This window comes from Microtus oregoni, unplaced genomic scaffold (genome assembly GCF_018167655.1).
Source record: "Microtus oregoni isolate MIOR12 unplaced genomic scaffold, Mior012 000015F_ref0000493, whole genome shotgun sequence".
Taxonomy (NCBI): domain Eukaryota; kingdom Metazoa; phylum Chordata; class Mammalia; order Rodentia; family Cricetidae; genus Microtus; species Microtus oregoni.
In genome coordinates, this window is record NW_024543074.1 from 24,964,908 (window position 1) to 24,978,824 (window position 13,917).

At 40.1% G+C, this 13,917-nt stretch overlaps 1 protein-coding gene across 1 annotated transcript; it reads left to right on the forward strand.

Annotated features, from left to right (window-relative positions):
• Nucleotides 1–11,358: 11,358 nt before the first annotated feature.
• Nucleotides 11,359–12,291, forward strand: LOC121456520 (olfactory receptor 1468-like). The gene has a single exon (XM_041664752.1). It carries the CDS (start codon nucleotides 11,359–11,361, stop codon nucleotides 12,289–12,291), a length of 933 nt encoding a protein of 310 aa, XP_041520686.1.
• The last annotated feature ends 1,626 nt before the right edge of the window (nucleotides 12,292–13,917 follow it).

Here is a 13,917-nt window from a genome sequence, read left to right on the forward strand (position 1 = left end):
AATACAGCAGACTCCTTAATATTGAAACTTTTAGTAACATTTTGCTAATGCTATGGATTAAATTCTGTGAGGCTTATATGGTTATATTGATACTTCAATTTATTGGCTATTGGGACTCAGTTTTTTATCTATATAATCGTGTAGGCAGTCCTTCTGTTTATGTGTTGCTTTCATTGTTTGAATAAAGAAACTGCCTTGGCCTTTTGATAAGGCAGAACTTAGGTAGGCATGGAGTAGACAGAACTGAATGCTGGGAAGAAGGGAAGATAGAAAAACACCATGGAACTGCCAGGTCAGACATGCTGAATCTTTCCCAGTAAGCTGCAACCTTGTGGTGATATACAGATTAATGGAAATGGGTTAAACTAAGATGTAAGAATTAGCCAATAAGAAACTAGAGCTAATGGGCCAGGCAGTGTTTTAATTTATATAGTTTCTGTGTGATTATTTCAGGTGTAAGCTAGTTGGGTGACTGGGACAACAAGCAGCCCCCTCCTCCTGTTACAATTATAAAGAATGTGGCACTTTTAGAAATGACACAGTCTTTACAGACTAATAATGAACAGCTAGTTGACAGGATTAATACCATTGAAAATCAAAAGTTACCTGATTAATACTCTCAAAAATGGTAACATTAATTTGACAGACAAAATTAAATCCATATCTAAGGGTACTGAAAAATTATCTGAAAGAACTCATACTGTTGAGTTTGACAATCAAAATAGCAGATAGAATTTCTCTCCAGGATAACAATTTCATGCTATCAAAGTAATGTCCAAGGATGAGGTGTTATCTTTAAAGGAGAAACTTCAGATCTTGGAATCACATGTGCAGAATGAGGACCAGAGGCTATGTGCCTCAATGAAATCACTAGAAATATTTACAGGCCAGGAGATTCAGGCTTTATAAAAGACAATAGTAAAAAAAAATTGAAATGATTAAGAAAATTATTGAAGCTGATGAACACGGAAAGAAGGCACAAGAACAGGACTCAGCATTGCCAGTGGCTGTCCAGGGTTTTAGCTTTCTACCTGTAATCTACTCTGAGAAAGCATCAATTTCTAAAGACCCCAAAGCATCCAAAGAAGGTAGATGGATACCTATAGGAATGAATGCTCTAAAAGAAATTGAGCAAGCTCTTGTAACTTATGACTTGCATTCCACATTTGTTAGGGTGATAATAAAGACATGGTCTTCTAGCATCAAGACTATACCACATGACTTGATTCAGTTAGTTTTAGCTGTCCCAGATGATGGACCCTAATTGATATTTAGATGTTATTTAAGGAAAGAGTCAAAAATTTTGGAGCACCAGGGAAAAGCAAAAAGACTTGAGATTTCCAAGATCAAATTCTTGGTGAGATCACTTATGGTAACTCACATATTCAAGCTCTTTATATAATGAACAAATGTTGTTCCTATGCCACAAAGCAGCCTTAAATGCTTGGGATAGAATTCAAGTATCAGGAAATGGTTTGAATCATATACCAGAGTTAAACAAGGCCAGAGAGAACCCTTTAGTGACTTTTTACAAAGATTAACTAAGGCTGTACAAACAGGAGTAACAGTCCCAGAGGCTAGGAGAGTACTTATTAAACCTCTGGCTTTTGAAAATGCCAACAAAGAATGCAAAAAGACACTTGGGCCTTTAAAAGTTATATCAGCACCTATGGATGATTGGATCATGCATACAATGAACATTGAGACATTTGACTATAATACTGAATCTTGGATAGAAGAAGCCATTTCCAAATGAATGAGAAGACAGAAAAATGTGAAATGTTTGAATTGTGGTAGAATAGGACATCTGAGAAGGGACTGTAGACAAAGAATCCCTAGGAACAATATCTCCTCTGGTAACAGCAAGAATAAGAGGACTCAGCCTTCAGGTATATATAGAAGGTGTGGCAAAGACTGACATTGGACCAATAAATGCAGATCAACAAAAACAGACAAGGCAACCTGATACCATTAGGAAACTCCTTGTGGGACCTCTCATAGGCCCCCAAGACAAAAGTGGTCCAATCATTCCCAGTCACTATGGAGAACCTGTCTCACCAGGGAAATTAAAATGTCCAGCGCTTTCTGTAAAAGACCATACTGTTCTAGATGATGTAATAAATGTTGAGGATAAATCGAAAATTCTGATAGGAAATGTATATTCTGGCAGACTTCTATAAATGATCAAAGAGCAAATCTAAGAGTGTATATGAATGGCATTGAAATTGTTGGTTTGATTGACACAGATACAGACGTGAGTGTCATTACTCCAGAATCTTGGTATCCAAATTAGCCTCATTAAGAGTCAGATGTTCAGCTTCTAGGAATTGGAACCATATCTCAAGTTAAACAAACCATAAGATGGGTTGACTAAATAGGGCCAGAAGGTCTGAGAGTGAAGATTGGTCATATGTGGCTAATATTGCAGTGAATTTATGAGGTTGTGACCTGCTGCAGCAATGGAATACCCAGATTAACATTCCTGCTGTTTCCAAAACTAATAGTTTTGGGGAATTATATAATGCATAAAACTCAAGTCCAAATGGATTAAAGACCTCCATGTTAATTTGACTACACTGAACCTGATAGAAGAGAAAGTGGGAAGTAGCCTACAACACATGGGCGTAGGAGACCATTTCCTATGTATAACCCCAGTAGCACAGACAATGAGAGCAACAATGAATAAATGGGACCTTCTGAAACTGAGAAGCTTTTGTAAAGCCAAGGACACTGTCATTAAGACAGAAAGGCAACCTACTGAATGAGAAAGATCTTTACCAACCCTGCATCAGACAAAGTCTGATCTCCAAAACTCAAGAAAATAGACATTAAAATTCTAAATAACTTGATTAAAAAGTGGGGTACTGAGTTGCTGAGGAATCCCATCAGGACGGAACCTTCATCTGGTGATGGATGGAGATAGAGACAGTGACCCACACTGGAGCACTGGACTGAGCTCCCAAAGTCCCAATGAGGAGCAGAAGGAGGGAAAACATGAGCAAAGAAGTCGGGACCACGAGGGATGCCCCCACCCACGGAGACAGTGGAGCTGATCTATTGAGAGCTCACCAAGACCAGCTGGACTGTGACTGAAAAAGCATGGGATAAAACTGGACTCTCTGAACATGGCGAACTATGAGGGCTGATGAGACACAAAGGACAATGGCACGGGGGTTTCATCCTACGTAATGTGATGGCTTTGTGGGAGCCCAGCCAGTTTGGATGTTCACCTTCCTAGATATGGACGGAGGTGGGAGGTCCTAGGTCTTACCACAGGGCAGAAAACCCTGACTGCTCTTTGGACTGGAGAGGGAGGGTGAAAGGAGTGGGGGGAGGGGGAGAAGGGGGGGAGGAGGGGGCGTAGGGGGGAAGGAGGGGGAGGGAAATGGGAGGCTGGGAGGAGGTGGAAACTTGTTTTTTTTTCTCTTTTTCTCAATAAAAAAAAAGTGGGGTACTGAACTGAACAGAGATTTCTCAACAGAAGAATTTCAAATGGCCAAAAGATACTTAAGGGCATGATCAGCTTCCTTAGCGATCAGGGAAATCCAAATCAAAAACAACATTGAGACACCATCTTAAACCTGTCAGAATGGCTGAAATAAAAAACACCTATGCTGGAGAGGGTGTTGAGTAAGGAGAACACTCACCCATTGCTGGTGGGAGTGCAAACTTGTACAACCACTGTGGAAATCAGTGTGGCGGTTTCTCAGAAAATTGGGAGTCAACCTACCTTAAGATATAGCAATACCACAATTGGGAATATATTCAAGTGATGCCCAATTATACTACAAAAGCATTTGTTCAACTATGTTCATAGCAGCATAATTTGTAATAGCCAGAACCTGGAAACAACCTAGATGCCCTTCAATGGAAGAATGGATAAAGAAAGTGTGGAACATCTACACATTAGAGTACTACTCAGCGGGAAAAAAAATCACATCTTGAATTTTGCATGCAAATACTTGGCAATAAAAAACACTATCCTGAGGGAGATAACCCAGGCCCAAAAAGATGAATATGGTATGTTCTTACTCATTAATGGACTCTAGCCATAAACAAAGGACATTGACTCTGTAGTTCATGAGCCTAGAGAAGCCAAATAATAAGGTGAACCCAAAGAAAAACATATATAGATCCTCCTGGAAATTGGAAGCAGACAAGATCGCCAGGCAAAAGTTGGGAGCATGGGGGTGGGAGTGAGGTGGGGGGAAGGGGAGAGGGAGAGAGAAGGGAGAAGGAAAGGATTGGGAGAGCTTGGGGGGGGTGGGAGGTTTGAAATGGAGAAAGGATGGATATAAGAGCAGGGAAGAAAATATCTTAATTAAGGGAGCCATTTTAGGGTTGGCAAGAGACTTGGCTCTAGAGGGGATCCCAGGTGTCCACGGGGATGTCCCCAGCTAGGTCCTTGGGCAGCAGAGGAGAGGGGGCCTGAACTGGCCTTGTCCCGTAATCACACTGATGAACATCTCAAATATCACCATAGAACCTTCGTCCAGCAACGGATGGAGATAGAGACAGAGACCCACATCGAAGCACTGGACTGAGCTCCCAAGGTCCAGTTGAAGAGCAAAAGCAGGGAGAAGATAAGCAAGGAAGTCAGGACCACGAGGGGTTGGTCCACCCACTGAGACAATGTGCTTGATCTAATGGGAGGGAGCTCACTAAATCCAGCTGGACTGGGACTGAACGAGCATGTGATCAAACCGATTCTCTGAATGTGGCTGACAATGGGATCTGACTGAGAAGTCATTGAAAATGGCATTGGGACTTGTTTCTACTGCATGTACTGGCTTTTTGGGAGCCTAGTCTGTTTGGATGTATACCTTCTTAGGCCTGGATGGAGGGTGGAGAGTCTTGGTCTTCCCACAGGGCAAGTACCCTAAGAGAATAGTCTGCCCTCTCTTAGGACTGGAGAGGGAGGGAGGAGGGTGAAGGGGGAGCAGGAGAAGAATGGGAGGAGAGGAGGAAGTGGAAATTTTGAATGGAAAAATTAAAAAATTACATAAAAAGAAATGAGAAATTAGAAATAAAGAACAATGAAGACCTTAAATAACAGGCAGATATCTCACATATATGGAGAGGGGTTGAGGTAATGGTGGTAGACGGTACTATCATGGTTTTCATAGGTAAGAAGATCAAATGGGTGAACAGGCATAGGAACATGGACTGCCTTTCTTTGGGGTTAGGTAAGCATTAAACATGCCATCTGCTTGCTGTATTTTCGTATAATAATATTTTAAGTTGTGTTACCTTTATTTATGTTTTATTTATTTACCTCTGTGAAGCTGTGCCTGTCTAAAACAGCTGATGGTCTAATAAAGAGCTAAAAATCCAATAGTGAGGCAGCAGAAAGAATAGGTGTGGCTGGCAGGCAGCGAGAATAAATATAAGGAAAAATCTGGAAGGAGCATGAAGAAAGATCAAGGAATGACAGAGGAAGGAGGAGGACTTCAGGAGTCACCCACACAGCTACACAGCCAGACACAATAAAAAGTAAAGAAAAGGCATGCAGAAATAGAAAAAGAAAAGACCCAAAAGCAAAAATTAGATGGGATAATTTAGGTTAAGATAAGATGATATAAACAAGCTGAACTAAACCTGTGCATTTATAATTAAGAATAAGTCTCCAGCTGGGCAGTGGTGACACACGCCTTTAATCCCAGCACCCGTGAAACAGAGGCAGGCAGATCTCTGTGAGTTCAAGGCCAGTCTTCTCTACAAGTGGTAGTTTCAGGACAAACTCTAAGGCTACACACAAAGCTTGTCTCTAACCCAATTAAAAAATGGGGCACTGAACTGAACAGAGAATTCTCAGCAGAGGAAGTTCAAATGGCCAAAAGACACTTAAGGTCATGCTCAACCTCCTTAGCAATCAGGGAAATGCAAATCAAAACAACTTTGAGATATCATCTTACACCTGTCAGAATGGCTAAAATAAAAAACTCCAATGATATCCTTTGCTGGAGAGGCTGTGGAGGAAGGGGAACACTCATCCATTGCTGGTGGGAATGCAATCTTGTGCAACCACTTTGGAAATTGGTGTTTCGGTTTCTCAGGAAATTCGGGATCAACTTACCCCTGGACCCAGAAATACCACTCCTGGGAATATACCCAACAGATGCCCTATCACATGACAAGAGCATTTGTTCAACTATGTTCATAGCAGTATTATTTGTAATAGCCAGAACCTGGAAACAACCTAGATGCCCTTCAATGGAAGAATGGATGAAGAAAGTGTGGAATATCTACACATTAGAGTACTATGCTGCGTTAAAAAACAATGACTTCTCAAATTTTGCATGCAAATGGATGGAAATAGAAAACACTATCCTGAGTGAGGTATCCCAGAGCCAAAAAGATGAACATGGGATGTACTCACTCATAATTGGTTTCTAGCCATAAACAAGGGTCACGGAGTCTACACTTGGTGATCCCAAAGAAGCTAAGTAAGAAGGTGAACCAAAGGAAAAGCATATAGTTGTCCTCTTGGCTATGGGAAGTAGACAAAATTGCCGGGAAGAAAATTGAGATCTTGGGGGTGGGGTGGGATGGGGGTAAGGGGAGATGGGGAGAGAGGGGGGAGAGGGGGAGAATGGGGGGGAGCTTGGGAAAGGGGGAGGATTGGGATGAAGGAAGGTTGGATGGGGGAGCACGGAAGCACGGTTCTTAGTTAAGGGAGCCACCTTAGGGTTGGCAAGAGACTTGAACCTAGAGTGGCTCCCAGATACCCAAGCCGAGGTCCCCAGTTAGTTCCTTGGGCAGCTGAGGATGGGGAACCTGAAATGACCCTATCCTAGAGCAATACTGACAAATAGCTTGCATATCATCATAGAACCTTCATCTGGGGATGGATGGAGACAGAGACAGAGACCCACACTGGAGCTCTGGACTGAGCTCCCAAGGTCCCGATGAGGAGCAGAAGGAGGGAGAACATGAGCAAAGAAGTCGGGACCACGAGGGGAGCACCCACCCACTGAGACAGTGGAGCTGATCTATTGGGAGCTCACCAAGGCCAGCTGGACTGTGACTGAAAAAGCATGGGATAAAACTGGACTCTCTGAGCATGGCGAACAATGAGGGCTGATGAGAACCCAAGGACAATGGCACGGGGTTTTGAACCTACGTAATGTGCTGGCTTTGTGGGAGCCTAGCCAGTTTGGATGTTCACCTTCCTAGAAATGCACGGAGGGGGGAGGACCTAGGACTTACCACAGGGCAGGGAAATCTGACTGCTCTTTGGGCTGGAGAGGGCGGGGGAGAGGAGTGGGGGGAGGGAGAGAAGGGTGGGAGGAGGGGGAGGGAAATGGGAGGCTGGGAGGAGGAGGAAATTTGTTTTTTTTTCTCTTTTCTCAATAAAAAAAAAGTTAAAAAAAATAATAGGCTTCCATGTGTGATTTGTTTCAGAGCTGGGTGTCAGGACCCCCCCAAATTAATGAAAACAGACAACAACACCATAGTTCTGCCCTTTTCTTCGGTATACATAGAAAGTTGACTGATGAAGTTTAAATTTTCCCAGAAGATTGTGTACATGTCCAAATCCTTTAGCAGGTAGACAATCGTGTTGGATTGAGATGCTATATTTGGAAGCCATCCCAGTGTGTGTGATTTTTTTTACAGTTTTATCCCATTTTCACTTAGAAACTACAGTAGGATAGTCTGTAGTTATAAAACTGTTTTGGCAACTGCTCAGGAACATTTGTAGCTAGCTCTAAACATCTTAAATTAACCCATTACTATTAATCTGTGTATCACCACGAGGCTGTGGCTTACTGGTAAGATTCTGGTGTCTTCAGCAGATTCTCCTTCAGCAGCTATACAGCATCTGCCTGGCTCTACCTTCATTCTCCTTGAACTCAGTTTAGTTTTCTCTCCTACCTATATTATGTTGTGCCATAGGGCAAAGCAGCTTCTTTACTAACAATAGTATTAATATATATTCATAGCATACCCAGGGGAAACCCACATCATTCATATGTTTATTTCTTTTGTTTGCTCTTATTCTTTTAATTCTACCTTCTCCTTGTTGTAGGAAGGAGTGATCAGTGCAATAATTGGTCTCCACTAGAGATCACTGAGGTAAATTGGTCCTAGGAAGAAACTGGGCAATTACTATGTCTTTAATTAGTTATATTGTATCTGGATTCCTAAGGGATACAGGGACCCTAAGGCCCAGGAATGGCTACAGGAGGATGTGAGTAGAGATGGGCAGATAGGTAATGAGTAGAGAAGCCACTAGCCACTGTGTCTGCAAATAAAAGTGAGTGGGATCCTGAACCTAAAACTTTGACTCAGCCCCAGCAGAGCTGGGTACATTCAGAAAAATAAGCATGTGTCTTGCTGTCAATCCACATGAATTTCGAGTGCCGTGCAGGAAAGTTTTCCAGGTACAGTAGCATTCTTCTTTTCATTGTCTCCCAAGAATTTATCACATTGTGAATATTTTATGGCCATCATATAACAGCTTTCATATTGATGCTTTTATTACAATTACTCATTATGCAGTTTTCTCTCAATACCATACTATTTAAATGCAAGAGTAGTACTGTGGGATAGAGTTTACTGTTCTAGTGCTGAATGGTTTATGATCATTTTTCCGTTGTGGGATTTTAGCAAACTCTGAAGAGTGTGTTACCGAAGACGATGATTCATTTTATCTGTTCAAGTTCACAAACCTGTGCTTTAGAGTTTATATCTGTGATTGCTTCTAAGTTCAGCCCATCAATCAGAACATAATATCATTTAGATGCTAATATAAAATGATATTCCTATAATCAAAACCAGTTCTTCTACATAATCTAAGATAATTTTTAGGTATACCAATGCTTAGAAACATATCCCTTGGTATTACTTGGTGCTGTTTAATTTCAAAGTGGTGGGTTTAACATGTAAATAAGGCTTTTACTCCATGATCCCATCATTGGTGACAGTTGGTGGTGATTTCTCTGGATTGGGATCTGTGTACACATGCCTCCATAACACAAAGGTACTATTTGTTTTTAGAAGAATCAGAAACTGGGAAGGGTGGTACATACCTGTAATCCTAGTGTTCAGGAAAGAGTCAGGGGTGTTGCATGTTAGAGGCCAACCGTGTGTGTGTGTGTGTGTGTGTGTGTGTGTGTGTGCGCACGCGTGCGTGCACAAGCATGTGACTTAGGATACCAATGGCATAGATTAGTAACTGATAATAAGAATATTTGAAAACTGTCTAGATATTAGGGACTCTGAGAAGAATGGAGGTTAAGGCAAAATGCAAAACTTTTCTATAGTGTTTTATCCTCTTCCCCTATTTCTTTCATCTGACTGAATGAAGCTCGTGTTATGAAGTGTTAGTTTTTTAAGGCAAAACCTGCTAATCTTAATGACATTTATAGAATATATTATTACCACCAAATATCCATAATTGGTATTGGGCTCAACCCATTTGATGTGTATATCACCCGTCAACTGAGGAATAAATTTAGTGAAGTTTCTAAAGTAAATTTGTACCTTATTTTTTATAATTCATAAATTTTTTTATCCTATTTGTTTTCTGCAAATGACATTTTGTGGGTTAAAGCACACACACACACACACACACACACACACACACACACACATATATATATATATATATATATATATATATATATATATATATATGACTTGAAGTTGTCAGTATTATGGAGCAGTGATGCAAATGATTAGCCCTAACATTGCAAACATACCACATTAGATCTTTGATGCTCATTATAGATTGTAAAATGTAATGCTGACCTGTCATATTTCACTGGAAATTGGGAATTTTCTACCATTGATATTGAAGAACTATATATCAGTTTGAGCACCAAGCAAAAAATATTCACTGGGCAAAGTCATTATGACAAGTCATAACTCTAGTTAGAGATTAATAAAATTGGTAAATAACCAAATAGCGTGACTTCATATAAGACCTCTAATACACATAGATTACAACAGGTGTGAAGGTATTTTAAAGCATTGGATACATATAGAATGCTATGAGATATAAAGGTTTTACTTAGTATGAGGAGTTGGTAAGTTTAACTGTGTATGTAATAACTAATACCATTTAAACAATGGTAAATGAATGAGGATGAACCAAATGAAGGGGGAGAAGGATGAAGTGAGTGATAGAAAAATAGATTATCACCTCTAAAAAGGGAGACAGAAGAACTTTGTTTATTTTTTCATAACACAGGTATTCTCTATAGCCTGGGAGCCTGTCCTGGAACTAGATCTTATAGACCAGGCTGGCCTCAAACTCAGAGATCAGCCTGGATCTGCCTTCCCAGAGCTGGAATTAAAGGCATACACCACCACAGCATGACTGTTATGGAAAAATTTTCACCCCAGCATTGATGAAAATAGAAATGCAAGTGTCACTGTGAGACCACAGAGGAAAATACCACTTGTATATTTGAGAAAATTAAACAGTGTTTTGTTCATGGTAGGAGCTGTGTCCTTATCCTCAGCACAAAAGGGGTAATGTGAAGAATAAATCAGAAAAGAGATGATGTAACTCTTCTGTTAGAATGTGTAATAGAAGCATATTGAAAGGGAAGAGAAGGATTCAAGATATAAGAACATGGATATTAATTGAATCTACTACTGTGTTCTGATAAAGACAAGAGGTGATCTCACAAAAAGGAATGGATGAAATAGCAGGAGAATGAAGGGGGGACTCTGTATAATGTGTGACAGCAGTTCAAGGTAAGGAAAAATAAAGGGGTCAAATTCAGAGATTTCTGACACAAACTTGAGTTTCTTTTATTATCCATTAAGAGACTGAAGAGGTGGATATTCGGGAATGCTTTGGAAGAAAACAGAATGAAGACATGGATTTCTAATGTCGCTTTTGAGATCCTGATGCCTGTGACATGGGCAGTGAGTGATAAGATACTGGAGCAGACATCTGTGCACAGAGACATACACATCTGAGTTTGAATTATTAATCTAAAACACTGGGGTATGTGTGTTTTTGAAACTTCAATAAAATTATAAGGACAAAAATTATCAAATTTTTCAATTACATGAATATACAAAATAAAATACACCAAATTAAAAATGAACAAATAACTGTTGAGCCAGCAGCAGAAGAGAGGAACAGTACATCTGATTTTAGGTAGAAAATGAATAAATCTATGTTCAAAAGGAGGGGAAATAGAATGAGGTTAAGAAGAAGTTGACAAAAAAAATCATTGATGATTTCAATGATTACCAAGATTTGGATTTGGGATATATAATTACTATAATCATTGTCAAACCTCTTTTTTGTACAAATATATCAAAAATATATGTTCATTTTTAATTTAAAATAATCTTAATATTTTCTCCTTAGGATACTGGATAATAAGAATAAAGATGAAAAACCAAACTGTCATCACGTCCTTTATCTTTCGGGACCTACCCATACCCCCAGAGGATCAGCCACTGTTCTATGTCCTGTTCCTGGCCATGTTCCTCACCACTGTCATGGGTAACCTCATCATCATCATCCTCATTCTACTGGACTCCCATCTGCACACACCCATGTACTTCTTTCTCAGTAATTTGTCCTTCTCCGACTTCTGTTTTTCCTTTGTCACAATGCCAAAGTTGCTGAAGAACATGCAGAGCCAAGATCCATCCATCTCCTATGTGGGTTGTCTGACACAAATGTACTTTTTCATGGTTTTTGGAAACATGGAAAACTTCCTTCTTGTGGTCATGGCCTATGATCGCTATGTGGCAATCTGTTTCCCCCTTCATTACACCAGCATCATGAGCCCCAAGCTCTGTGTGTGTCTGGCACTGCTGTCATGGGTAATTACCATGCTACATTCCATGCTGCACACCCTACTCCTGGCTAGATTGTCATTCTGTGAAGACAACATGATCCCTCAGTTTTTCTGTGACATATCTGCCCTTCTTAAGTTGGCCTGCTCTGATATTTTTATTAATGAACTAATGATATTTGTCTTGGCAGGGCCCTTTATGGTCATCCCATTCTCACTCATAATTGTGTCCTATGTAAAAATTGTCTGCTCCATCCTAAAGGTTTCATCTGCTCGGGTTATCCACAAGGTCTTCTCCACCTGTGGCTCCCACCTGTCTGTAGTCTCATTGTTCTATGGGACAATTATTGGTGTCTACCTATGTCCATCAGCTAACAACTCTACTGTGAAAGAGACTGTCATAGCGATGATGTACACAGTGGTGACTCCTATGCTGAACCCCTTCATCTACAGCCTGAGGAACAGAGACATGAAAGAGGCCCTGCTAAGAGTCCTTTGTAAGAAGAAAATTTCTTTATAATGGCAACACTGAAAGTTTTACTTAATTTCATCTAGTAAATATATTGATGCTAAAATTACAAAATATAGTACAATAAATTCATTTGTGCCCACACAAAAGACCATACTCCATAAAGGGTATTTTGCAATGTAGTTAAGTAGGGAAGTAGACCTTGTTGACTTAGTGATGTCATCCACTGCTTTGCAAGTGTGATTTAAGAAAAGCATTAAATAAGAGTCAATGTTATATCAGATTTTCATTCCTTAGATTCCTTTTTTAATTGAAAACCGATACTTTACTGAGTTCTTCCTAAAGTTTTTCTGTGGGACTCTGCATCTATTTTCATCAGTTGTTTGATGGCATCTAACTGATGCATTAGGCATCATTTTTTCCGACCTGTTTGGTTCTATCATAGGTCTTTAGACATAGTTTTTCCCATTAATCTCTCTCTTCATACTCCACCTGCTTTATCCTGCCTTTTGCCATCCACACCTGCACCCAGTTCATCCTCAATATCTGTTATATTTCCCCTTCCAAGGGAGATACATGCATCACCTTTTCAGCAATCTTTGTAAATTAGCCTCTATAGATCTGTGGATTATAGCATGATTGTCCATTTCTTGAGAATTTGTGCTAGTTTGAAAGGAAATGGACCCTAGAGGGAGTGGCGCTTTTAGGGTGTATGTAGTTGTTAGAGTAGGTGTGGCCTTCTTAAAAGTTAATGTATCATGTTTGTCTCTCAGAGTATGGGTTACCTTGACCAAGTTGATATTTTTTCTAGTTCCACCCATCTCTCTGTGGTTATTTAACAAAGCTTCCCAGAAGATCAGAGTACTGAGCTAAACTACTACCTAGCCATAGCAACCAGACAATGGTGGCTTTCACCTTTAGTTCCAGCACTCAGGAGGCAGAGGCAGATGGATCTCTGTGAATTCAAGGCAACTCTGGGCTTCACATTAGTGATCCAGTCTCAAACAGAAACATAGGTGGTCCACATCTTTAATTCTAATATTTTGGAGTAGCATAACTTTAATTCCAGCAATAAGTAGGTGGAGACAGGAACGGATAGGGCTGGGCAGAGTGAGGAATATAAGGGTAGAGTAGACAAGAGTGCCTTTCACTCAGTCTGAGAATTTATGAGGACAGTATCTTGCCTACTTTGGTCTGAGGAATAGGTAAAGATAAAAGTTTTCTAAGTGGCTCCTTTACTTCTCTGATCTTTCAGCATTTACCCTGATATCTGACTCTGGGTTTTTATTATTAAGACCAATTAGAATCCTTGCAGTATCTGTTTATAAGTTTCATATTATTTTTTTATTTCTAAGTAATAAATACTCTGTTGTACAAATGTCCCACTTTTTATTTATTCATTCTTTGAATGAGTGTTTACTCCTCTGAAGAAAGAGAAGAGGAATTATGGAACACATAATGCTCAAAGACACAACGTAACACGAGGGCCTGCTTGTTGGTTTTTCTGTCCTGCCCAGTTCCTACAGCTGGCAAGTCCCAAAAAAATCACACAGAAGTCTCAATAAATTATAAACTGATTGGCCCATGAGCTCAGGCTTCGTATTAGCTCTTATAATTTATATTAACCCATTATTCTTATTTATGTTAGCCACATGGCTTGGTACCTGTTTCAGTAGG